The following is a 27824-nucleotide window of genomic DNA, read 5'->3' on the forward strand; positions in this document are numbered from 1 at the left end:
GCTTTCTGCTGGATGAAAGAGTGGCTGCTCCTTGAGAATACAGACATGTTGGACTTGGAAGGTTTTAATAATGTATTTGGATGGCATATCTATGGTATGATAAGGTTAAAGCGCATAAAGCTTTTAAAAATCACATTGTCAGGAAAGCATTATATAATGTTTGGATTAGATAGAAAGATTTGTTGGAAAATAAAACCCCAAGGTGGCTGTCGCCAATGGAGGCTAAAGCCGTGAAAAAACTTAACATGGAGGCCAAATGGCCAAAATATTGTGAAATTCTGGAACAAGAGGGAGATAAACTGAAATTACAGAGTCATGAGAAATTAAAGTTTAAAGTACGAGACTGGCTCCATTACTATCAAATAATGGAGGTTTATAAACAGGACAGGAAAATTGGCTTTCAGGTGGAAAAATCAAAATTAGAAACAGAATTGTTAGAACCCAATACTAAGAATTTGTCAAGAATTTATAACTTGCTGCTGAATTGGAATACACAAGACGAAACAGTTAAATCGATTATGATTAAGTGGGCACAGGATATTGGTTATAACATTATGTTTGCGGACTGGGAACAGTTGTGGACCACTGGTATGAAATTTACGGCTTGTAATGCCTTAAAGGAAAATATTATGAAAATGATCTATAGGTGGTACATGACACCAGTCAAGCTAGCAAAAAATTACCATCTGCCTGATAATAAGTGTTGGAAATGTAAAGAAACTGAAGGTACTTTTTATCACCTTTGGTGGACGTGCCCGAGGATTAAGGCTTTCTGGGAAATGATATATAATGAAATGAAAAAGGTACTTAAATGTACTTTCCCCAAGAAACCAGAGGCCTTTCTCTTGGGCATTGTTGGCCAATTGGTGTTAAAGAAAGACAGGACGTTTTTTATGTATGCTACTACAGCAGCAAGAATTCTCATCGCAAAGTATTGGAAGACACAAGATCTACCCACTCTGGAAGAATGGCAGATGAAGGTGGTAGACTATACGGGACTGGCGGAAATGACTGGCAGAATCCGTGACCAGGGGAAAGAGACGGCGGATGAAGATGGGAAGAAATTTAAAATTTATCTTAAGAAATACTGTAAAATTGAGGAATGCTAAAATGTCGAGGTTTTGGAAAAAAGGGGAATACAGCTGCAAAAGATTAAGTAAAAGAAAAGAATAAGGGAAAATTTGATAAAACCAAGGGGTAGGATTTGCTAAAACAAATTTGGAAATTGGGCTGCAGAAAGGGGAGGTATGGGGAAGTCGGTGAAGTAAGGTTTAAGAGAAAAGGATCTGAAATTATACATGTTTGTTTATGTGTTCGTTTGTTTGTATTGTGCAATGTTTGTGTGTATAAAAACTGTGAAAAACCAATAAAAAATTATATATATATATATAAAAATAGTGGAGAACGCCTTCCCATCTTGACTCTTCCAGTGAAGAGGAAGACAGTATAGATTTATAACAGTGGTTTGTGGGAGGTCACAGCTCAGAGGCAAGAGAGGGGAAAAGTTGGGAAATAATGGGAGACAAGGAGGAAGTGGCAGAAGTGGAGCGGCAGCTAGTTGATACAATGTCATTAGAAAGCAATTAAGACCCTCCTTAGTTGGCAGATAATGAAAAGGTGTAATGGCAGCTGATTGAAGTCATTAGAAAGCATCCAGGACCCTCCATCTCCTAGAACCTGGCAAGCCTTGAAAGTAGGAGAGCGAAGAGCTCAAAGACAGAGGGCATGTAGCAGCACCCGGAGAAGTGACGAATGAGGATGTGGGAGAGACAAGGGTGGAGATTCACTCGGGACAACACCATTATCCAAGAGGCTGAGTTCTATAGCCTCTCTGTAAAAATTGAAATAAAAAAGGACGGTAAGAAACCTCTCCTTTTCTATATGATTTCCTGGGCAACCAGCCAGAAGCTGCTGACAGCATCCTGACAATTCGTCCTGAGTCAACTTTAATTGGCGGTTAGGTCATAAATCATGACAGATGGCGTAGCAGGAGCCACGGGGCAGCCAGCCAACACTGATAACCGCGAAGAACCATTTCAATGGCTTTTACAACAAAAATTATTGTTAAGATCACACATAAAACAATTAAGCAGCACAATAAATCAACAAAATGCAGAATTCGCAAAGATTTCCTGGGGTATCACCTCACAAGTGAGGGGGTGCATATGGATCCAGCTAAGGTGCAGAGCGTAGTTTCGCGGCAGGAGCCCAAGACAAAGAAAGACCTGCAGAGGTTTGTAGCATTGGCCAAATATTACCGCAAGTTCATGTCAGCCTATTCACTACACCCCTCACGGATTGCTTGATGGGGCAAGAAGCCGTTCCAGTTGACAGCTGAGGCACAACAGGCATTTGAGCATCTCAAATCCTTGTTCTCCTCAGAGGTGTCCCTAGCTCATGCAGACCCCCACAGGGTGTTGGTCAAATAAAGAGACGCCTTTGACAGAGTGGTTGGTGCTGTGCTTTGAAAGGAAGACCAAGATGACCAAAGTCTTTATGCTTTCTTGGGCAACCAGCTGGAAGCTGCTGACAGCATTCTGACAGCAATGTTTGGTCCACGTTAACAACATTGTATTTTATGTGAAGCCAAAAATCTTCAAAGAAGCTAAGAATCAGACACTACCACCTTCACTTTTTGTAGTTAGATGTGCCTTTGTGTTCAGATCAGGCCTGAGGATGATAATGTAGCACTTGGGAAGGAAGATGCAACCCAGAAGCCCAGCACTGGAGGCCAACATAGAGAAGACCTGCACAGCAACCATGAACTTCCCTTTTGTGCTCAGGTAGGTGGGAACAAAAGACACCCAAACACTGCAGAAGACCAGCATGCTGAAGGTGATCAGCCTGGCTTCATTGAAGGACCCGGGAAGCTTTCTGGCTAGAAAAGCCACAGTGAAGCAGATGGTAGCCAGGAAGCCCATGTAGCCAAGAACAGTGTAGAACATGGCAACAGATCCCTCATTGCATAGAAGGATGATCTCTGCAGCTTGGGAGTGCATGTCGGAGTCTGGGAAGGGTGGGGAGATTCCCAGCCAGATGCTGCAGATGACAATTTGGATACCGGAACAGGAAAGGACAATGGAGTTGGCCAAACTCTTCCCCAGCCATCTCCTCACTGAGTTCCCTGGCTTTGTGGCCAGGAAGGCCAGCACCACAGTGATGGTTTTTGCCAAAACAGAAGAGACAGCAACTGAGAAGATGATGCTGAAGGCTGTTTGTCGGAGAAGGCAGGTCACTTTCCTTGGCCGGCCGATGAAGAGGAAGGAGGACAAAAAGGAAAGCAGGAGGGAGCTGAGGAGTATATAGGATAAATCACGATTGTTAGCTTTGACTATGGGAGTTTCCTTGTATTTAACGAAGATTCCTTTCACAATGCCGGTGGTCAAGGACAAGAAGAGAGCAAAGGAAACCAGCACAATCCCCAAGGGTTCTTCATAAGTGAGAAATGTTATAGTCTTGGGGACACATTTGTCTCGCGCTTGATTTGCATGATGATCTTCTGGGCATCTGGTGCAAATCTTTGCATCTGAAGAGAAGAAGAATGACTTCAGAATGACTAACAAAATTCTTACACTCATACCTGTCTGTTTTCTGACAGAGGTTGCCATGGTGATGGAGTGTGCGTTTGAGGTGTCACACAGTCTTTAGCAAGGTGTGCTGGGAAGAATAAGGCAGAAAACAAGGCTGCCTTGTTGGATAGGCTAGCTGAAGATTGATTGGGAGAGATTTCTTCCACTGAAGTGCTGCACTGCTGTGGTAAACAAGTCGCTCTTCCTCCATGCAGACTGAAGGTGTAAATATGTGAATAAATAATATTTCTTAAAGTTACAGCAGTCTCCCCTGAGTCTTCAGTTCTCCAAAGGAGCATGAACCCTGTGTTACCCCTGGAATACCAAGAAATCTTGCCTCTCCCTTTCCTCTGGAGTTACCCACCTTCCTCAGTGGAGATGGTCCCTTCCGCACAAGGAGCACAATCATAGCAGCAAACAGCCTCCCCTTCTTTAGCCACTCTGGCATATCCAGGGCAACAGCTTTCGGTGCATCTTGAACGAGGCACAACCTAAAAACTAAGAAAAGGAGCATCCCAGGAGATCAACATAAAGCACAGACATCATCTGAAGGCTCTGACTAAAAATACGCTCAAATAAAAATCATTTTTAGAATACTGAGACCAGGTTAGAAAGCTTTAAAATGGGAGTGAGACCCTTAAAAATTTGGTAGAACTGTGGAGAATTCATTTTCTTTCTGACATACAGTTTCATTTTTAATTGTTAAACACAAAGGATTAAACAAACTATGGCCTTTTGAGATTTATTGTTCTTTTTTTGTCACTGTGAAAAGGTTGCCATATTTCGGACAAAGTTGTTGAGCTTTATTTTTTCCTTTCTAAATGATTTTTTGGCTTTTTCTTTGAAATTTTAATCATTTTTTTTTTAAAATCACTCTGCTTGTCATACGTTTGGGTTTTCCATGGCATTTTGCTGTTTCAGCAAAAAGCTGTGTCTGGGTGCCATTTCTGCAGCCTATTCCCGGATGTGTCCATGAGAACCCGGAGGAATGGCAGCTATACACTATGAAGCGTATTATTGTGCTTTTATTGGGCAGCTGATGAAGCCCACATGGCAGCTAGGGCCACACTGCCAACTTTTGGCCCATTGATGTCCTTGTTTCATCCACTCAGAGGGATAGATGAAAATGCAAGCTTAAGAGCAGCCTCTCCCCTCTTTGCCCCTTTCCATCTGAATTGCTATGCAAAACAGAGAGAAAACAGCAGTGCTCTACACAACCAGGAGTGGGTCTCTCTCTGCACAGAGCCCACTTAGGGTTAAACTGAAAATGGCATCTATCAGCAAAATATCAGAACTTAACAGATGTCACAGCAAGGCAACCAGGGCCAGTTGTGCCATAGTTGTTAGAGAGTTGGATGAGAACCCAGGAGACTAAGGTTCAGTTCCCAGGTAGCCATGAAGCTCCATAGAGAAAAGGTGGGATATAAGTACGATAAATAAACAGATAAATGCAATGACCTTGCTGAAGTTCCCAGGCCACACAATGGCTTCTGGTTTAATGGAGAATTTTATGCCGGAGGATGCCTGTCCCTCGATGCTCCCAACGTTCATTCTGCTGTGAGAGCTATTGGGAAATACGACCCAGTTCACGATATCAAAGTTGGCAGTCAGCTCCCCATTCTGATCAGAATACATCCCTCCTATGGATGAATTGGAAAGCCAAATTTCTTTCAAGAAAGTGTGAAGCTAGAATGGCAGAGAAAACACCAGCTTTATAAAACATGATATGCGGATTTCGTGAGAAAATGAGTATGTGGGTATTTTATTGAGCAAAGCTTTTCATGACTTTGGATATTTTGTGGGGCATAGTCTTGTTTTTCTTGGATAATTGAGTAAGGTTCCAGACATCTTACCAGTTTTGAGAGAATGGTCCTAAATCAAGGACATCAAGGCCTCATGTCAGCTAAAGATAACAACCTTTTGGTCATTACAACTGGTCCTTTATCAGATTATAAATTCACAGGACATATGACTCAAACACATATAGAGGACACATCCTAGCAAGCACTTGGGAACTGTAGAAAGCTAGCATGCCTTTTAATTGGCTTTATCCTATCCTATTGTGATTTCAACTTTCTATGTTTTAAGTAAGGGTTTTCTTTAGTGAATTTTTTTATTTTAATGTTTTTGTAAAGTGCTTTGAGGGTTTCTTCAGGAGTCAAGCAATATATAAATGTTATGAACTAAATATAGTAATTAATTAATTAAGCTTTATGTAAGAGAATGCTCCTTAACAATTTTTCATAGCTTATTTTGTGCTTTGAAAGATTCCTCCCAACCTTCCCAAATTATGTATTAAAAATGATTTTAATCAATTTTCAAAGTATATAAGAACCACAAAAATAGCTGAACAACTAAAAAATCCTTATTAACGTGTCCTACTAAAGACAGGGCATAGGAAACCTAAACATATTTAACAATAACAATGACGTAAACTACAAAGAATATACAATCTGAAACAGATTCCATAGAGTATTTGCAAAAAAGGGGAGAGGACAGACCTGCCATGGCTGCAACCTTTGAAGTTCCAATCTGTTTCCTCCACTCGCCATTAACATCCATTTGGATCTGGATGAATATGCGACATTTAAGGCTTGGGCCACAAACTGGATGCCGTAGTAAGTGCTGTAGCGGTCTTGAGACCAGATTGCCCCCATCTCCTTCTGGGACAAAGTTTCCAATGTTTCCTTTTCTGTGCATTTTGTCCAACCCTCCACGGATAGCACATTGTTTGAACATGTACAACTGAATACTCTCTTGAAAAACTCTGCAGCTGCAGCTGTAGCTTCAAATGAAATTCGAGTATAGTAGCCATGTTCTGTCCGTTTTTTGGTATTCATTACAAAGGACAAAGAACCTTGGGCAGGCTGGAAGTAATCCGTGCCACCAAACAACATCTCATCAATGTCCAGAAGATATGTTGTGATCCAGACTATCCCCTGAGATTTCCTCACTTCATGAATTCTTTGTAACATCATGATTGGATAAATTCTGTGCTCAGAGTCCCCATAATAAACAAACACCTTGACTTGTCCCAAATCAGATGGTTTACAATGTAAGGATGACATTTGTCCCAGGGTTGAAATATGAATTTTTTCCAAGAAAGCAACACAAATCCCACTGCGGATCATCAGAAGGGTGAAGACACTCAGGAACCTTTCTCCATTGTCGTTGTCCGGAACAAAGAGACCGATCCACGTCCACCCAAAATATAGCAACAACTTGACAATCCCCATGTACTGGGTTTCTTCTTTGGGGACTATCCGGTAGATAAAAGGGAACTGCGTTTTGTCACTCAGATCATGAGCAGCAGAGCCAAAACTGATCTAGTATGAAAAGGATTGGTGTCAGGGTTTCAGGAATACACAAGAAAGGCCTCATTGCATGACCAGGCCCATCTTCTCACAGTAGCTAACCAGAGGCTTATGGGATGCATGCCGTGCCTCTGATGGAGGAATCCTGTTCAGTGGAGGACCTGGAGCTTACAGAGAAGGAAGTGGCTCCATTGGACACTGAGACAGACCAGGGCATCTGGGGCCTTCAGGGGTCATGGTACCCCAAACTCTTCCGAGAGTCACAATGCAAAGAATGAGCGGCAGATGCTAAACAGCAGTGCTTTTCCCCCTAAAAAATATGTTTAGGGGCACTCTCGCTTCCGTCTTATACTCAGGAAACACTGGGAAAGGAAAGGAAGCCGCCATTGGGGGTAGCAATGAAACTGATGATTCACGATGCTATTCAAAGGAACTGACGATTTACAATGCTAGAGAAGAAACTAAAAAAATTGTAGTTTCTTCTCCTGGTGTAGCACCCTGCTTGTGGTTAACGCTTAGCTGGAATGAAATATTCAACGCAGCAATAGAGAAATTAAAATAATAATTTATTTGTCGGACAAATAAATAAGAGGCACAGTGGTATATGGTTACCAAGCTCTTGCCTGCCCTCCTGCCATTATGGCCAGCACTTATATTCCCTCAGCCCAGTCCCCTTGCTCCTCCTTTGGCTGCCTCTGTCCAATCAGCCTGGTTGAAATTTCTATTGGCTGTTTGCTAGAACCAATCATAAAAGATACACCCATTTCCTATTACCTTTTATGGGAGACAGAGAGCTATATTTTCTTCTATTTATAAATGGCAAACAAGTAGCCATTAACCTCAACAAGGCACCTTAATTACCAGATAACCTTTGGCCTCTTGCCCTATTCACTGCCAAGCAGATGGCTAATTGTTCTAATTTTATCTTAAACAGATCTTTTGTTCACCTTTTTACACACCATCTATGAAAGAGCTCCTTCTTTAGAGGTCTTTAAGCAGAGGCTTGACAACCATATGTCAGGAGTGCTCTGATGGTGTTTCCTGCCTGGCAGGGGGTTGGACTCAATGGCCCTTGTGGTCTCTTCCAACTCTATGATTCTATGATTCTATGAAATAAGAATTTAACATTTCTTACTCTCTAGATGCTTACAACAGAATATCATATTATACATAACATAAATAACCTTTTAAAAGGAAAAGAAATCTTTGCAGAGTAAAAGGATCTATTTAAAAGGAAACAACTTTAAAAAGGCTTCCCCAGATACTCCCTCCCTTTCTGCCAGCCAGATGCTTAGCCTTTTGACCTTTAGGCAAATGACTCTTTGAGAGGCCAAATGGCAAAACCTTATTATTTACCAGCTCTTAATTTAGCTGCTTTTATTACAGCTTTATTATATTCTGTAATATGTAGGGTCAGTGACCTTTTGCTCTCAGGCTTTTTATGACCGCAATAAACCAGAGGGGCCCTGTTTAAGATGAGCACATCTGCCGATGCACTCCGCTGCCTGGCATGAGAGATGCTGCCTGGCATAAGAGATACAGATATTTTAAAATATATATTTTAAGCTCATTTTACAATGCAGATCCTGATCAGATGCTTCATTGGTAGTTTCACAAAATGTTTAGGGCTATGCGTCTCCCTGCATCTCCACAGAAATAGCACTGCTAAGCATCTATACAGTCTGGAGGAGTGCAAGCACTTAAACCTCTGTGTTCAGTTAGTGCCAGACAGCCACTGGTCTTCCTTAGAAACAAGAACTCATTTGGAGCCAGGGGCTACTGTCAACTACATCTTCCTATTGACAGTCTGGGGAGGGAGACAGGAAGAGGCTGAGGGTTTTCTAAATCGCTTTCCACATTCTTAAAATGTGACTCCTCCCCGCCCCCCCCCCGGTCTCTCTTTTTCGATGCTTCTCTTTTGTGTTCCTTGGAAAAATTGGCCCTTAGAATATTGCTGAAGTAGAAATCCCATCAGTCTGCAAAAGCATGGCTAATTGACAGAATGGTTGGCTTTGCAGTTTAGAAACTTCTGGGGGCATGAAGGGGTTCCTCACCACTGCAGGAGAGACAGCAAAGAGGAATGAAACATAACTGATCTCTTCTCTTCCAATTCCTACCTGCGGCATTTTGTAGATGCCTAACATGCTTGAAATAAGGTGGGGGATTTCAGAAGAAGTTGCTTCAAAAACAGCCAACACATTACTCTTTCTTCCACAGCTGTAGTTTGGAATACTGTCTAGCATGGCATCGGCAGTTGTCCTGACATCAAAAGCGGCCTCATAGATGCTATAGCCCAGGGTGACATTGGCTAAATGCTTAAGATGCCGGGTGATCTCCTGGGTTGCAAACAAGATGGAGAGGACTGCTGAGGTGTCATTTGCTGAAAAACTGCAAATAAATGAATACATGAAAAATCGTAGCATTTAGGAGAGCTTGAGCTGGGGTGAATTAGATTGCAATTTAGAGTTCCTTAAGTTGGCAAGAACTATTTACAAGATGAGAAGATATGAAAGAGAGAAATGCCCTCTCTTGGTCTACCCACCTTAACTTCTGAGTCTGGTGGAACTACCTAGTAAGATTCCTATACTGATTTGAGCGTTCCAGCGAGTCTGAAGGGAAGGAGGTGGTTACCTTACGTTCCGATTTTTACACTTTCTTCGATCCCCAATTGCAAGATTAGCATGATGCAATCCAAATACACCCAACACCACACGAGAAATTTAAGTTAGACAGTTCTGTTGGGAACAGGGGGAGCTCTGCAAAGGCATGTAATTATTGACCAGGAAGAAACACCCTTTTTGCATAAAAATATATTAAAAAGCCAAATTTTCCTTTAATGTGTTATCTTTATATGGAGCAGTTCAGAAAGAGCTTCCCAGGAAGAAGGACATGAGATGATCAATTGTGCTTTAGATGCTGCCCTTTTATTAAGGAAACTATAGCCCAAAAAAAGGGAAAGGATTCAGAATTAAACTCTCTATTTGCAGGATATTAAGGGGTCACTGGGTACTTCAATGCTGACTTTCAATCCCCAAATCTAATTCGAAAGGCAATAGGGGGGCAATGGAGAGAGAAAGTTTAATTAGGGATGGGCAGAAATTAGATGCTGCCTCTGGAAAACAGCAATAAATGTGAATGCAGACTGGGTAACATAAAGTCACTTACGTCATAACAGTGTTTTCGGGATGCCGAAAAAAGTTGAATGGGTAAGTTCTATAAATTGCTGGAAATATGACCTGACTAATGAGGTGGTCTCCTGGCCTGTAATAATTCAACGGATCAGATTCCATATATAGGTTCAATGGGCATTTTGCTTTCAGCATCCTACTGGCTCCATAGGGCATAAGCAGCACAAATAGCAACAGCATAAATATCATCCTGACTATGCCTGCAAGAGTCGTACACTCTTATGAAAGAAGTAACATTAGAAGTACAGCTGGACTACTACAGTAGCTTCAGAAGCAGAGAAAAAGGAAACCTCCCATAGAAACAAGCCCTGCCAGCCCCAAATCTCTCAGGCGAGGCTTCTGATATTTATGACCCAGTCCTTCTTGCAGGCTTGTGACAATAGGTTATCTCATTCTGCCTGTGATTCTGATGCTTATGTGATTTGTGGACTCCAAGGCCACCATTGGCGAAATCCCTGGACTAGATAAACAAATCACCATGATTTTGATAATTATAAGGTTAAGAAGGTCCACCTCCTCTGCAAATCCCTGGAATCGGTGTGTGACTCAATGGGCAGCTGCAGAGCCAGGGCAAAACATGTTTGTGAGAACTCAAAGATGGGACTGTCAATCTGGGCCCTTCTAAACTTGACGAAACATTGACCAGTAAAGTCCAAGAAACTATAGAATAGCTATGATGGACCAAGGCAGGACATGATAGAGGTTTATAAGCATGCTGTGGGTAATATGGATAGGAAAATGTTTTCCTCCCTCCCAGTAATAATACTAGAAGTTTGGCCTTTAAGTGGGAATTTAAACCCTTGTGTCCTAGGCCCCTGTCCAACTCCCTGATCACTACACCACACTGCCTCAGAACTATAGATTCATCGGCATCCAATGGAGGTCTCTAACACGGAGATAAGTCATGAGATACTCACTTGAGCTAATAGAAGTTCGGGTTCATGAGACAACCCAACCAGCTGACTGGTCCATTGGCTTTATGCAGTAGCAACAATATCTGGTCATGGCTTAGTAATACAGTGGTACCTCGGGTTACAGACGCTTCAGGTTACAGACTCTGCTAACCCAGAAATAGTACCTCAGGTTAAGAACTTTGCTTCAGGATGGGAACAAAAATCGCACAGCGGCGGCAGGAGGCCCTATTAGCTAAAGTGGTACCTCAGGTTAAGAACAGTTTCAGGTTAAGAAAGGACCTCCAGAACGAATTAAGTTCTTAACCTGAGGTACCACTGTATATTAGCAGCCGACTAGAGAGTCAATTCAATTTGACTTCCAATGAAGCTGAATGTTGGAAGAGTCGGGACAGAGAAATCTCTTATAGACCTTGAAGATTGCTCCTTCCCTGGAAGAATTTCAATCATACATAGTTGGGCAGAGGAAGGCTATTAACATCAGTGTTATCTATGGTGTCCAGTATGTAACAATCCATTATACATTCAAGAACAGTGTGTTTTACTGCAGGTGGTAGTGGAGTTTGGGGCAGATTCTTGAAGATGTGGAACCTTCTGAAGTGACTCTCACTGCTTGCAAATGAGGCCTTCAGCTGTTGAAGTTCTATTGCTCTTTGAACCACTAGGGAAATTGTTTTTTGTAAGAACTCACTGATGGGCCTGTCAATCTGTGTATGTTTAAAAGTTTCCTGTAATGCCAACAGTGCAATCCTAGCATCTCTACTCAGAATTCCCATTCAGTTTAGTGGGCCATCCTCCCAAGTAAGTAGCTATTGGATTTGCAGCCAAAAGGGTTGGGAGGAGGTTCTTCACCACTTACAGTGCACAGCTACTCACTGCAATGATCAAACATGAAAGTGAAAAGAGACCGAAGGATCATCAGTGTCTGCGAATGACCCTGCTGGATGAACCTGGTGTTCCATTTCTCAAGGATCTTCTTATGGGACTGTCACTGCTTGCAATAGAACTGACAAATCCTAGAGTTGGAAGGGACCCTGAGGATCATGTAGTATAAACTTCTGCAATGCAGGAATAATCAAAACAGCAGCTATTTTAATATTTATACCCCACCCACAACAAAGTCAGAAAAGCTAAAGCACAGAATGAACTCAGGCTTGCTAGAGAGGTTAAAAGCAACAAAAAAGGCTTTTATGGGTATGTTCGTAGCAAAAGGAAGAACAAAGAAACAGTGGGTTCACTCAGAGGAGAAGATGGTGAAATGCAAACAGGGGACACAGAAAGGGCTGAACTCCTCAATGCCTTCTTTGCCTCAGTCTTCTCCGATAAAGAAAACAATGCCCGACCTGAAGAATTTGGAGCAAATGATTCAGCAAAGGAAACACAGCCCAGAATAACTAAGGAGATAGTACAAGAATATTTGGCTAGTTTAGATGTATTCAAGTCTCCAGGGCCAGATGAACTGCATCCAAGAGTATTAAAAGAACTGGCAGATGTGATCTCAGAACCACTGGCAGTCATCTTTGAGAATTCCTGGAGAACAGGTGAAGTCCCGGCAGACTGGAGGAGGGCAAATGTTGTCCCTATTTTCAAAAAGGGGAAAAGAGAGGACCCAAATAATTACCGCCCAGTCAGTCTGACATCAATAGCAGGGAAGATTCTGGAGCAGATCATTAAGCAAACAGTCTGTGAGCACCTAGAAAGGAATGCTGTGATCACCAATAGTCAGCATGGATTTCTGAAAAATAAGTCATGTCAGACTAATCTGATCTCGTTTTTTGACAGAATTACAAGCCTGGTAGATGAAGGGAACGCAGTGGATGTAGCCTACCTTGATTTCAGCAAGGCATTTGACAAGGTGCCCCATGATATTCTTGTAAAGAAGCTGGTAAAATGCGGTCTTGACTATGCTACCACTCAGTGGATTTGTAACTGGCTGACTGACCAAACCCAAAGGGTGCTCATCAATGGTTCCTCTTCATCCTGGAGAAGAGTGACTAGTGGGGTGCCACAGGGTTCTGTCTTGGGCCCGGTCTTATTCAACATCTTTATCAACGACTTGGATGATGGACTCAAGGGCATCCTGATCAAATTTGCAGATGACACCAAACTGGGAGGGGTGGCTAACACCCCAGAGGACAGGATCACACTTCAAAACGACCTTGACAGATTAGAGAACTGGGCAAAAACAAACAAGATGAATTTTAACAGGGAGAAATGTAAAGTATTGCACTTGGGCAAAAAAAATGAGAGGCACAAATACAAGATGGGTGACACCTGGCTTGAGAGCAGTACATGTGAAAAGGATCTAGGAGTCTTGGTTGACCACAAACTTGACATGAGCCAACAGTGTGACGCGGCAGCTAAAAAAGCCAATGCAATCCTGGGCTGCATCAATAGGAGTATAGCATCTAGATCAAGGGAAGTAATAGTGCCACTGTATTCTGCTCTGGTCAGACCACACCTGGAGTACTGTGTCCAGTTCTGGGCACCACAATTCAAGAAGGACACTGACAAACTGGAACGTGTCCAGAGGAGGGCAACCAAAATGGTCAAAGGCCTGGAAACGATGCCTTATGAGGAACGGCTAAGGGAGCTGGGCATGTTTAGCCTGGAGAAGAGGAGGTTAAGGGGTGATATGATAGCCATGTTCAAATATATAAAAGGATGTCACATAGAGGAGGGAGAAAGGTTGTTTTCTGCTGCTCCAGAGAAGCGGACACGGAGCAATGGATCCAAACTACGAGAAAGAAGATTCCACCTAAACATTAGGAAGAACTTCCTGACAGTAAGAGCTGTTTGACAGTGGAATTTGCTGCCAAGGAGTGTGGTGGAGTCTCCTACTTTGGAGGTCTTTAAACAGAGGCTTGACAACCATATGTCAGGAGTGCTCTGATGGTGTTTCCTGCTTGGCAGGGGGTTGGACTCGATGGCCCTTGTGGTCTCTTCCAACTCTATGATTCTATGATTCTAAGAGCTGTTTGAAGAATTGATGTGTCGTTTGATATGTTCACCCACAAAGACTCTCCTCCCTGGAAGAGAGGGGAGTGGTTGTGGGCGGGAGCTAACGCCCCCTGCCTCCACCTCACCTGGCTGGCGCCCACGCCCCTCTGCAGGCATCCTACCAGGTGCCTCGGAGGGGGCATGTTCAGCAGCCTTTTGCTCCGGCGCCAGCCTCTCCCCGGCCTCATTCTTCGCCGTCGTCTCGTTGTGGAGCACCTGTGGAACATTGGAGGTGCAAAGTGATACAGGGAGTATTAGCGTCCGTCGCACCCTCCACTCTCAGGTCTTACAAGAAGGCCTGGTGCGATTTCCTGGGTTTCAGGTCTGGGTTATCTGGGCTGTCGCATAACTTGCCACCCACCACTGATGATGTCCTGCAGTACCTTTCCCATCTTGATGATTTGGGACGTGCTCAAGATACATGTAGCCGCCATGTATCCCAGGAGTATGCTGCGCATTCATTTAGGATTGGCGCTGCAACAACAGCTGCCCACTTGGGGCTGCCTGCGGATAGGATTAAAGAAATGGGCCGGTGGGAATACAACGCTTATAAGAGTTATATTCGCTAGAACGCACTCTGCTACATCACCCTACTTACCTGCTCTTTCTGTCCTTTTATCCCCAGCTGTGCTCAGGAGAAATGTGTGGATCTGTGGCCACATTGGGCCCGTTTACGGGCGGCCAGCCGCGGCCTCGCGCCTAATCTTGGTTTTCCACCCGGAGTTCGAGTTTCCTGGTTTTCGAGAAGAGGCATGCGTTGGGAAGAGCTTATGCCATTGCTGTGGGAGAAAGTAGCCACGTTTGGCCCTCCCGACATCCTTGTCATTCAATTGGGGGAGAATGACCTCGCCAACAGAAGGAGTGTGGACTTGGTGTCAAACATAAAAAGAGACTTGAATGCGTTTGCTGCCTTCTGTCCCAGAACGGCGGTGTTCTGGTCCTCCCTCCTGAAGAGAATTTTTTGGCGCGGTGCGCAGAGCTGTATGACCATTGAAAAAACCAGAAAACTCATAAATCGGGCAGTGACCCGTTGGTTGCGCTTCATGTATGGCCGTGTCATTTATCATGACCGGATCCGGATCAGCGACCAAGCCTTATACCTGAATGACGGAGTGCATCTATCAGATCTGGGGAACGATATTTGGTTAGATAGTGTCAGCAATAGCATCTGGGATTGGTTGCAGCTTTGAGGGTATTGGCGGCGAGCCTTTAGGCTCCGGTGGCGGTTAGGCATTGGAATAATGTGTTGTGGTGTGTCGAAGGGCTAGGTGTGGTCATCACCTATGCCTTCAATTTTTGGGTATTCCGTTAAAGGAATCTGGCGGTCGTGTGTTCTGTCCGATGCCTGCTTGGCGGGAGGCCATGGCACGACCCTCGGTGACATCAGGGGGGAGCCTATAGTTGGATTAGCATCAACAGGCTCCACCTACTGGTGAATAAACCCCCTTGTTTTAGAGATCCAATGCCTAAGCCAATACCTTTTTCACTGCTGTAATCAATAAAGTTGTGGCCTTTCCATGCCCATTAACCTTATATCACGTGTCCTTATGTATTCATTTCACATCGCGGGAGTCGGGTCCTTGAACCACAAAGACTCTCCTCCCTGGAAGAGAGGGGAGTGGTTGTGGGCGGGAGCCCGAGCACCGCCCCTAGCAGGGGGCGTTAGCCCCCTGCCTCCACCTCACCTGGCTGCCGCCCACGCCCCTCTGCAGGCATCCTACCAGGTGCCTCGGAGGGGGGGGGTGTTCAGCAGCCTTTTGCTCTGGCGCCAGCCTCTCCCCAGCCTCATTCTTCGTCGTCGTCTCGTCGCGAGTCACCCACCCTCCACTCCCTTAGAGTTAGGGCTTAGGTCATTGGCCTTGCTATGGACCTTAGGTTGGTCGCCCTAGTTGCCCGGGGGGGGGGGGGCTGGTAGGAGTTTTTCCATTTGGCATTAGGCTTTTTGGTTTTTTCGCCTACCTCGTAGCAATCGTCACAACTTTTGTGGTACTGGTGGGTAGGTTAGGCATTGGAATAATGTGTTGTGGTGTGTCGAAGGGCTAGGTGTGGCCATCGCCTATGCCTTCAGTTTTTGGGTATTCTGTTAAAGGAATCTGGCGGTCGTGTGTTCTGTCCGATGCCTGCTTGGCAGGAGGCCATGGCACGACCCTCAGTGACATCAGGGGGGGGAGCCTATAGTTGGATTAGCATCAACAGGCTCCACCTACTGGTGAATAAACCCACTTGTTTTAGAGATCCAATGCCTAAGCCAATACCTTTTTCACTGCTGTAATCAATAAAGTTGTGGCCTTTCCATGCCCATTAACCTTATATCACGTGTCCTTGTGTATTCATTTCACATCGCGGGGGTCGGGTCCTTGAACCACAACTTAACACATGGAAGCTTATACCCAGAACAAACTTAGTTGGTCTCTAAGGTGCTACTGGACATTTTTAAAATTTTTATTTTTTATTTTTTCCAACTGCTTCAGACCAACACGGCTACCTACCTGAATTCAGTAGACCAAGTGGGAGATAACTAGAGCATGCACTACTCTGGCGAGACAGTCTGTGGGTATGTAGGGTCTCAGATGGCCTACCAGATGGAGCTCAATCCGTTGGCTACTATACATCCTCCAACCATCTCCAGATACTCACACAGGACCTTCACCCCCTTCACTGGTTCTGATTTTAAAGAGAGGTAGAGCTGTGTATCATCCGCACACTGGTGAACACTAAGCCCAACCACCCAATGATCTCCATATTCTTCTTCATGCTCAGGCTATGAATTAAAACATTAGGTTTGCTGGAGAGCCAGGCTGCTGGTGACCTAGTTGCAGGAGTAACGTTGGCCAGTGACATTACCATGGATGAAAGAGCTTCAAACCTCAGCAAAGTGAGAGACAGTTAACAGTCAGACCCAGGCTTAATGCTGTGGGTATTCATGACAGATGATGAAAAGGTGGAATGGCAGCTGGTTGAAGTCATTAGAAAGCATCCAGGATCCTCCATCTCCTAGAACCTGGCAAGCCTTGAAAGTAGGAGAGGAAAGAGCTCAAAGACAGAGGGCACGTAGCAGCACTCATAGAAGTGACAAATGAGGATATGGGAGAGATGAGGGTGGAGATTCACTCGGGACAATACTATTATCCAAGAGGCTGAGTTATATAGCCTCTCTCTGTAATAATTGAAATAAGAAAGGATGGTAAGAAATCTTTCCTTGTCTTTATGCTTTCCTGGGCAACCAGCCAGAAGCTGCTGACAGCATCCTGACAGATTGTCCCGAGTTAACTTTCATTGGCTGTTAGGTCATAAATCATGACAGATGGCGTAACAGGGCAGCCAGCTAATACTGATAACCTAGAAGAACAATTTCAATGGCTTTTACAACAAAATTTATTGTGAAGATGACACGTAGAACAATTAACCAGCACAATAAATCATCAAAATGAAGAATTGGCAAGGATTTCTTGGGGTACCACTTCACACTTGAGGGGGTGCTTATGGATCCTGCTAAGGTGCAGAGTGTAGTTTCGTGGGAGGAGCTCAAGATAATGAAAAACCTTCAGAGGTTTTTAAGGTTCATCAACTATTACCGCAAGTTCATGCCAGCCTATTTGAAACTCACAACCCCCCCCTCATGGATTGCTAGAGGGGCAAGAATCCGTTCCAGTGGACTGCTGAGGCGCAACAGGCATTTGAGCATCTCAAAACCTTGTTCTCCTCAGAGGTGTACCTAGCTCATGCAGACCCCCGCAGCCTGTTGGTTGTAGAAAGGGATGCCTATGACAGATTGGTTGGTGCTGTGCTGCTGCAGGAAGACCAAGAGGGGGCACTAAGCTTGTGCGCCTTCCACTCTCAAAAATTGGCTCCTTCCGAACAGAATGACACTATTTGGGAAAACGACCTTTTAGCAGTCAATGAAGCCTTTGAAGTGTGGAGACACTTCCTGGAAGGAGCATAGCACAAGGTGGAGGCGTGCACCGACCATCACGATCTGGAGTGTCGTCTAAATCAGCAGCAGGTCCACTGCACACAGTTCTTTGCTCGGTTTGACTTCAGGGTCCAGTATGTGTCGGATAGTCAGAATCGAGCAGTGGATGCTCTCTCCAGGAAGCCTGAATATCAGAACGACGAGACAGTCTCAGTGTATAGACATATCTTGAAACCAGCAGAGCTACAACTAGGTGCTGGATCAGTCATGGAAGTCACAAACTTCCAGCAGCAAACAAAGAGAGGATGCCTTCGCCAAAGGCAGTTAACAGCACTGCAGGAAAGCAGCAATGAAGCAAAGGGCTTTGTAGGGGAGGGTGGCCTATTGTAGAGAGAAGTTCTCTACATCCCAGCGGGAGACCTCTGAGCCAAGGTGCTGGGTCAATGCCATGACAACCTTAAACTGGGCTACTTCGGGCAGCACAAGACGTTAAAGCATGAGACGCAGCAGTTCTGGTGGCCAAGGATGAGGGATGAGGACAAGGAATACATGAGAGCCTGTGAGAGGTGTCAGTGGGCAAAGAGACCAAGGGAGGCCCCAGCAGACTTACTACAACTGCTGCCCACCCCACAAGGGCCATGGGAAACCATAGCCATGGACTTCATCACAGATGGAGGAAGACACAGCTCAGAGGCAGATGAGGGGTAAAGTTGGGAAATAATGGGAGAGGAGGAGGAGAAAGAAATGGAGCAGCGGCTTGCTGACACGGTATCAATAGAAAGCATCACAGACCCCCCCGCCTCCCAGAACCCAGCGGGCCTTAAAAGTAGGAGAGCAAAGAGCCAATGACAGCATCCTGACACCAGGGTCAGGTCCACTTTAGCAATACTGTATTTTATGTGACGCTAAGAATCTTCAAAGAACCAAAGAATCAGATACTACCATCTTTGCATTTTGTAGTTAGCTGTGCCTTTGTGTTTAGATGAGGCCTGAGGATGATAATGTAGCATTTGGGAAGGAAGATGCAGCCCAGAAGCCCAGCACTGGAGGCCAACATAGAGAAGACCTGCACAGCTACCATGAACTTCCCTTTGGTGCTCAGGTAGGTGGGAACAAAAGACACCCAAACACTGCAGAAGACCAGCATGCTGAAGGTGATCAGCTTGGCCTCATTGAAGGCTCCAGGCAGCTTCCTGGCTAGGAAAGCCACCGTGAAGCAGATGGCAGCCAGGAAGCCCATGTAGCCAAGGACAGTGTAGAACATGGCAACAGATCCTTCATTGCATAGAAGGATGATCTCTGCAGCTTGGGAGTGCATGTCGGAGTCTGGGAAGGGTGGGGAGATTCCCAGCCAGATGGTGCAGATGACAGCTTGCATACTGGAACAGGAAAGGACAATGCAGTTGGCCAGACTCTGCCCTAGCCATCTCCTCATCTTGTTCCCTGGCTTTGTAGCCAGGAAGGCCAGCACCACAGTGATGGTTTTTGCCAACACAGAGGAAACCGCAAATGAAAATATGATGCTGAATGCTGTTTGTCGGAGAAGGCAGGTCACTTTCCTAGGCCGGCTGATGAACAGGAAGGAAGACAAAAAGGAAAGCAGGAGGGAGATAAGGAGTATATAGGATAAGTCCCGATTGTTAGCTTTGACTATGGGAGTTTCCTTGTATTTAATGAAGATTCCTAGGACAACACCAGCGGTTAAGGACAAGAAGATGGCAAAGGAAACCAGGACAATCCCCAAGGGTTCTTCATAAGTGAGAAATGTTATAGTCTTGGGGACACATTTGTCTCGCGCTTGATTTGCATGCTGATCTTCTGGGCATTTGGTGCAATGCTTTGCATCTAAGGAGAAGGAGAATGACTTCAGCATAACTCACAAAATTCTTATACCCATAACTGTCTGTTTTCCGATACATTGGGAAACATCAATAATAAATTAATAGATGATAGGATTTTGATTGTCTGGAGCAGGGGTCCCCAAACTTTTTAAACAGGGGTCCTGTTCACTGTCCCTCAGACACTGTCGGGGGCCTGACTATAATTTGAAAGAAAATATGAATGAATTCCTATGCACACTGCACATATTTTATTTGTAGTGCACAAAAAGAGGAAAAACAATACAATATTTAAAATGAAGCACGATCTTAATCAACATAAACATATAAGTATTTCAACGGGAAGTATGGGCCTGCTTTTGGTTAATGAGATGGTGATATCACTAATGCTCATCCCTACAACCCAGGCTAGACATGGATCTTCCTCACCCCCATGGCCCAGTCTACATGCAGGCCTTCCATGCCCCCATCCCCACAACCCAGCCTTGTCTGCCATCCCCACAACCCAGATTATACACGTCTCCCTAACCCAGATCCCCACGACCCAGCCAGACCCATGTCTCCTTAAGCCCCATCCTCACAACCCAACTTGCCCGAGTGTCTCCCTAACCATCACCCACCCACCCAAGCCCGTATGCCTGTCCTCCAGCCCCCAATCCCCACACTTCAGCCTGCCCATGCGTCTCTCTACCAATCTCCTGCATGCATGTCGCCCGTCTCCATGACTCCCGACTTACTGTGGGGCAGCTCCTCTGGCACATCATGAATTCCACATCATGGCATTACAGACGCGCCAGATCGGGGGATTGGAGCCGGTACTGGGCTTTGGGGAGGCGAGGCAGGAGCCCTGTGATGCGGTAGCAAGGATGCGGTGTGCTGCAGTGCCAGAAAGGCCCTCATGCCGGCCCCATCCTATGCACTGCCAGCCTCTGTGGTGGGGAGGTGGGTGGGGAGAGGCCCGGCTTATCCAGGCAGTGCGCTCGCTCGCAGGCGGGTGAGGAGGCCGTGAGAGGGAGACGGGGTGCATGGGGTCTAGGGCGCGTGGGGTGCCTCTTCCTCCGCAATCCCCTTCCAACTCCAGGCAGGCCAGATCCAGGACCCTGGTGGACCGGATACAGCCCACGGGCCTTAGTTTGAGGACGCTAGGTCTGGAGTATTGAAGGTTGTAAGTGTGGGAATGTTCTGGGGTGCAGGAGAGGATATATTGACTAATTATATCCTTATCCAACTTGTGCTAACAAGTTCCCAAAATATCAGCAGAGTTTATAGACATTCCCCTTTAAGTTCGCAACGGTAACGTGTGCACAGGTTCGCTAGAACCTCTATAATAATTACTCTGGTAATTTCCCCGTTGTTCCCTCTTAAAATACAAGACACAACACAGTCTTTATAAAAGTATAAAAGAATTTACTCACGTTCTGTTCACAATATGATCCCAGAAATCAGACAGGCTTAAAAAGGTTACATACATTTAGAATCTATCTTGTAGCAAGATAGTCCTTATCTCCTCTCTTGGCTGGGAGCCAAGAGGGCATCCTTAGATGCTTCCTCATTGAAGGAAAATGGCAGAGAGAGAGAGATGGCTGCCTGCCCTGTGCTTTTATCATTTACCTGCACAGGTGAGGCCACACCCACCTCTGGTCACATGCGGAGGAACTCCGTCCCCAGGAAGTTTACTTGCTTGCTGGACAGACATCCCTCCCCATGTTCTAACATGTACACTCTAGGAATGTTGTCATTGACTGCTCCTGTGTTTACATCCCACAGTAAGTCAGTGGAAAAATACAGGCCAGGTATCTTTCCAAGCCAGGACGTTACATGGGGCAGAAGCCCTAACACGACAAAAAGCTGTTGATGGCCCATCTGGGAGGAATTCTTGGGCCTGGGAAGATGGAGGTTGCCCTGGTGATGGGGTGTGCATGTGAGGTATCAGGAAAATACAGTCTTTAGCAAGGTAGGCTCGGAAGAATAAGGCAGAGAACAAGGAAGGACCCGTCTTGGCTAGGGTGGCTGAAAAATGGTTAGGAGAGATTTCTTGCACTCGAGTTCTGCACTGCTATGGGGAACAAGTCCCTCTTGATCATGTGCTAAGATCTGGACTCCCTACATGCAGACTGAAGGTGCAAATATGTGAATAAATCATATTTCTTAAAGCTACAACAGTTTCCCCATGTCTTCAATTCTCCAAAGGAGCACGAACTCTGGGTGACCCCTGGAACCCCCTGGAATTTTGCTTCTGCTCGGCAGAGAGTGGGGTGGTGCCCAACTTCTGTAGGCTTCAATATTTGTCCCCTTCCCTTGACGGCTGTTGTGCTCAGGCCCTGCTTATGGGCTTTTCATAAGCATCTGATTCAACACTGTGAGAACAGGGCTTTGGACCACCTGGGCCTTTGGCCTGATCCAGCAAGCCTCTCCCTTTCTTCTGGAGTTACCCACCTTCCAGAATGGAGATGGTCCCTTCCGCACAAGGAGCACAATCATAGCAGCAAACGGGATCCCCTTCTTTAGCAACTCTGGCATATCCAGGGCGACAGCTTTCGGTGCATCTTGAACGAGGCACAACCTAAAAACAAGGAGAAAGAGCATAAAAGGATATCAGCATGAATTACAGACATCATCTGAAGGCCCTGACTAATAACAATGCTCAAATAAATATCATTTTTAGAATACTGAGGCCAGATTAGAAAGCTTAAAATGGGAATGAGACCCTTCCAAATTTTGTTGGACTGTGGAGAACTTGTATAAAGTTTCATTTTAAATTGTTGAACACAAAAGATCAAACAAACTTTGCCATTTCAAACTGTATTTGATGTTTATTGTTTTTTTTTGTTTGTTACTATGATAGGGTTGCCATATTCAGGACAAAGTTACAGTAGAACCTCTACTTACGTCCTGCTCTAATTAGGCCCGTTCCAAGTTGCTACCACGGAAAACCCAGAATTAAACACTGGGTTTGCTGCGACTTGCACACACGCAGAAGCAGCTGCTGCCGTCTGCACATGCACAGAAGTGGAGTGCTGCCAAATGCACCTGCACACAACAGCGCTTCTACCAGCTCATCATTCCGCTATAAGGATGGGCCTCTGGAAGGGACTGTGGTCGTGAGTAGAGTTTCCACTGTATTGAGCTTTATTTCCCCCCCCCCCCGCTCTCAATTTTTGTGTGCTTTTCTTTGAATAATGATAATAATAATAATAATAATAATAATAATAATAATAATAATAATAATTTTTATTTTAATTGCCCTACTTGTCATACATTTGATTTTTCCAGTACAGTTTTCTGTTTCAGCAAAAAGCTGCCTGGGTGCCATTTCTGCAGCCCAATTCTTGGATGTGTCTGAGATAAGACGGAGGTATGGCAGCCCTATACTATGGTGTGTATTGTTGTGCTTTTATAAGCAGTTGCCGTTATTGGGCAGCTGATGAAGCCCACATGGCAGCTAGGCCCACACTGCCAACTTTTGGCCTATTGATGTCTTTGTTTCATCCACTCAGAGGGATAGATGAAAATGCAAGCGTAAGAGCAACCTCTCCTCTCTTTGCCCCTCTCCATCTGAATTGCTAAGCAAAACAGAGAGGGTGAAACAGAGGGAAACCAGCAGTGCTCTACACAATCAGGAGTGGGTCTCACTCTGCACAGGGCCTACTTAGGGTTAACCTGAAAATGGCTCCTATCAGCATATTATCAGAACGTAACAGATGTCACAGCAAAGGAACCAGAGCCAGTTGTGCCATAGTGGTCAGAAGGTTGGACAAGAATCTGGGAGACTAAGGGTTAAATTCCCATGAAGCCATGAAGCTTCCTAGGTGACCTTGGGCCAGTCACTTCCTCTCAGTCCATCCTACTTCACAGGGTTGTTGTGAGGATTAAATGAAGAGGCAGAAAACCATATATAGTTCAAATAGTTCAAGTAGACAAAAATGTGTAAACAAGCCTGATGCCTTTTGTCATGCTAATTTTGTCTGGTCAATACGAAGGGTATCGGCAAGAAAAACCGACATTCTGTCACCTATCCCAGTATTCCTTCAGCAATTAGACCTATCCTGCACTCCGAGGAACTCCCAATTCCAGTTTTGTCTCTTCTGAAGATGATGGAAATGAACATGGTGAGGAGCATAACTGTGTGGATCTCAAAATGGTCAACTTCTTGCTTGGACAACAGAAAGGCTTTACCAAGCTGCTGAATAACAACAGCTTATAGATACCACTGGGGAACAAAAATAGCAGTCACTTGTGTGATCCTTGGGTTCTCGCCAAATCATGGGAACCCAAAAAGGCATACTCTTCTGTTTTGCTTTTGTCCAGTCTCTAAGCATTTCCTCACAATTGTGACAAACAATATGCGGAGCCCATTTCTTGTGTTGGTTGCCCAGGGGAATTTCAAAATAGCTTTTATGGGCACGCGTCACAAACACTGCTTGTGTTTTTGTGTCTTTGATGAGGAAGTTTGTAGCAGCCACATACATAACAAAAGGCACCAGGCTTGTTTACACATTTTTGTCTACTTGAAGAAGCCATGGTCCGATCTGAAAAATACAAATATTTAGATTACAAAACTATAAAAATAAAGAAAAAATAAGTTTGCATAACAATAATTACCATGTGGTTAGGGTAGATCAAAGTGTCACGGTCCACTTATCCCCAGTGTAAATATGACATATCAGCAAAAGTTGGAAATTGAAAGATAACTATAGCATGTACATGAGAATCGATTTCAGATTTGAAATCAGCATTGAAAGAACATATATGAACAGTCGAAAAATCTCATGCAACAGAAAAAAAAAAAAGTTCCCCAGTGATATATATGCAATGAAATAAAGAAAGAAAGAAAGACTGACTGAATGAATGAATGCAATGACCTCGCTGAAGCTCCCAGGCCAAACAATGGCTTCTGGTTTAATGGAGAATTTTATGTAGGAAGATGCCTGTCCCTTGATGCTCCCAACTTTCTTTCTGCTGTGAGATCTATTGGGAAATACGACCCAGTTCATGATATCAAAGTTGGCAGTCAGCTCCCCATTCTGATCAGAATACATCCCTCCTATGGATGAATTGGAAAGCCAAATTTCTTTCAAGAAAGTGTGAAGCTAGAATGGCAGAGAAAATGCCAGCATTTAGAAAACATGATATCAGGGTTGTTGCAGGATGTTTCCTGGGTATATGATTGAGAAAATCCTTTCCTGAAGTTGGATATTTTGTGGGATGTAGTCTTGTTTTTCATTTTTGAGGAAGGTTCCAGACATCTTACCAATTTCATGAGAATTGTCCTAAATCAAGGACATTGAGGCAGAGGCCTTGGGTCAGCTAAATGATGACCTTTTGGTCACTACAACAGGTCCTTTATCAGGTTATAAATTCACAGGACATATGACTCAAATAAAAACATATAGAGGACACATCCTAGCAAGCACTTGGCAATTGTAGAAAGCTAGCATGCCTTTTAATTGGTTTTAAGCTATCCTATTGTCATTTCGACTTTCTATGTTTTAAATAAGGGTTTTCTTCAGTGATAATTTTTTTATTTTAACTTTTTTTGTAAAGTGCTTTGAGGTTTTGTTTCAGGCGTCAAGCAATATACAAATATTATGCAATAAATATAGTAATTAATTAATCTTTATGTAAGAGAACGCTCCTTAAAAATTTTTCATAGCTTAGTTTGTGCTTTGAAAGTCCCCCTAACTTTCCCAAGTTATCTATTAAAAAAAATGATTTTAATCAATTTTCAAAGTATCTTAGAACCTCAAAAATAGATGAACAATTATAAAAAACAACTTATTAATATGTCCTACTAAAGATAAGGCATAGGAAACCAATACATATTTAATCAATGAGATAAACTTCAAAGAATATACAATCTGAAAAGGATTCCAGAGATGGACAACGTGTTTGCAAAAAAGGGGAGAGGACAGACCTGCCATGGCTGCAGTCCTTGAAGTTCAAATTTGGATCTGGATGAATATGCAGCATTTAGGGCCTGAGCCACAAACTGGACACTGTAGTAAATGCTATAGCGGTCTTGAGACCAGATTGCCTCCATCTCCTTCTGGGACAAAGTTTCCTGTAGTTCTTTTTCTGTGCATCTTGTCCAACCCACCATGGGCAGCACATCCTTTGAACATGAACAATTGAATGCTTTCTCCCAAAACTGTACAGATGCAGATTCAGTTGCAAATGATAGTCGAGTATAGTAGCCATGTTCTCTCCTTTTTTTGGTATTCATTACAAAGGACAAAGAACCTTGAGCAGGTGGGAAAGAATGCATGTTACGAAACAACATATCGTCAATGTCCATAAGATCTGTTGTGATCCAGATTATACCCTGATATTCCCTCACTTGAGGAATGCTTTGTAAAATCATGATTGGATAAATTCCATGTTCAGAGTCCCCATAATAAACAAACACCTTGACTTTTCTCAAGTCCGAAGCTTTACAATGTAAGGATGACATTTGTCGCAGGGTCAAAATCCGAAATTTTTCCAAGAAAGCAACACAAATCCCACAGTGGATCAGCGGAGGTGTGAAAGCACTCAGGAACCTTTCTCCATTGTCATTGTCTGGAACAAAGAGACCAATCCATGTCCACCCGAAATGCAACAACAACTTGACAATCCCCATGTGCTGGGTTTCTTCTTTGGGGATCATCCAGTAGATAAAAGGGAACTGAGTTTTGTCATTCAGATCCTGAGCAGCAGAGCCAAAACTGATCTAGTAAGAATAGGATTGGTGTCATGTTTTCAGAAATACACAAGAAGGGTCCCATCACATGATCAGGCCAAAGGCTGAAATAACCAGATGCTTACAGGATGTCTGCCATGCCTCTGATGGATTAATCCTGTTCAGAAGAGGACCTGGAGCTTACAGAGAAGGAAGTGGCTCCAATGGACATTGAGACAGAGTATCTGGAGCCCTCAGGGGTCTTGGCACTCCAACCTCTTCCTACAGTCGCAATGTGCCACTACACAGAATGAGAGGCAGAAGCTAGGCAGCTGCACAGTCTGAAGGAGTGCAAGCACTTAAACCTCTATGTTCAGTTAGCTGTCAGACATCCACTGGTCTTCCTGAGAAACAAGAACTCATTAGCAGCCAGGGGCTACTTTTTAATACATCTTCCTATGACAGTCTGGGGAGGGAGACAGAAAGAGGCGGAGGGTTTTCTAAATCGCTTTCCACATTCTTAAAATGTGATTCCCCGCCCCCTTTGGTTTCTCTTTTTGGGTGCTTTTCTTTTGTGTTCCCTGGAAAAATAGGTGCTTAGGATATTGCTGAAGCACATCTCCCATCAGTCTGCACAAACATGGTTACAAATAATGGTTGTCTTTGTAGTTTAGAAACTTCTGGGGCATGAAGGGGTTCCTCACCACTGCTGGAGAGACAGCAAAGAGGAATGAAGCATAATTGATCTCTTCTCTTCCAATTCCTACCTGTGCCATTTTGTAGATGCCTAACATGCTTGAAATCTGGCTGGGGATTTCAGAAGAAGTTGCTTCAAAAACAGCCAACACGTTATTCTGTCTTCCACAGCTGTAGTTTGGAATACTGCCTAGCATGGCATCGGCAGTTGTCCTGACATCAAAAGCAGCCTCATAGATGCTATAGCCCAGGGTGACATTGGCTAAATGCTTAAGATGCCGGGTGATCTCCTGGGTTGCAAACAAGATGGAGAGGACTGGTGTGGTGTCCCATGCTGACCAACTGCAAATAAATGAATACACGAAAAATCATTTTAGCCTCCTATTCCCCATTAAATGAAAACAACTTGCAACACTCCTTGCTCTGTAAGAATATCAGAAGAGCCTGCTACTTTTATATCTAACGGGCCAAACTCTGCAGCTAGGAAGGAGCAGAATCTTACCCAGATCCACCAAGAAAGAAAGGAGTAGCATTTAGTGGAGCTTGATCTGGGGTGAATTAGATTGAAATGATCACTTAGAGTTTCTTAAGTGCAGAGACTTGTCAGGATCTATTTAGAGGATGAGAAGATATGAAAGAGAGAAATGCCCTCTTCTGGGCTACCCACCTTAACTTCTGAGGGTGATGGAACTACCTAGTAAGATTCCTATACTGATTTGAACGTTCCATAGAGTTTA

At 44.3% G+C, this 27824-nt stretch overlaps 2 protein-coding genes across 6 annotated transcripts in view; both read right to left on the reverse strand.

The window, feature by feature from the left end:
* The window catches only part of LOC309527296 (vomeronasal type-2 receptor 26-like), a 123966-nt gene that overhangs the window by 57930 nt on the left and 38212 nt on the right, over positions 1 to 27824 (reverse strand). For 2 of the 5 annotated variants that reach the window (XM_082214017.1, XM_082214015.1), the window contains 2 exons: positions 22170 to 22296; positions 9001 to 9271 (listed from right to left, as the gene is read on the reverse strand). In XM_082214017.1, the coding sequence (XP_082070143.1) occupies positions 9001 to 9126 (126 nt within the window). In that variant the 5' untranslated portion in view covers positions 9127 to 9271; positions 22170 to 22296. Of the gene's footprint in view, positions 1 to 9000; positions 9272 to 16619; positions 16696 to 22169; positions 22297 to 27158; positions 27712 to 27824 lie in introns of those variants that run through there. The other 3 variants (XM_082214016.1, XM_082214018.1, XM_082214020.1) reach the window with 3 other exon arrangements.
* LOC309527554 (vomeronasal type-2 receptor 26-like) lies at positions 18827 to 20021 on the reverse strand (the record flags this gene model as incomplete). The annotated part of the gene is made up of 1 exon (XM_082214381.1): positions 18827 to 20021. Exon 1 carries the CDS (start codon positions 19766 to 19768, stop codon positions 18827 to 18829), a length of 942 nt encoding a protein of 313 aa, XP_082070507.1. The 5' UTR covers positions 19769 to 20021.

The sequence above is a fragment of the Podarcis vaucheri genome (genome assembly GCF_965113315.1).
Source record: "Podarcis vaucheri genome assembly, chromosome: 2".
In the NCBI taxonomy this organism is placed as follows: Eukaryota; Metazoa; Chordata; class Lepidosauria; order Squamata; family Lacertidae; genus Podarcis; species Podarcis vaucheri.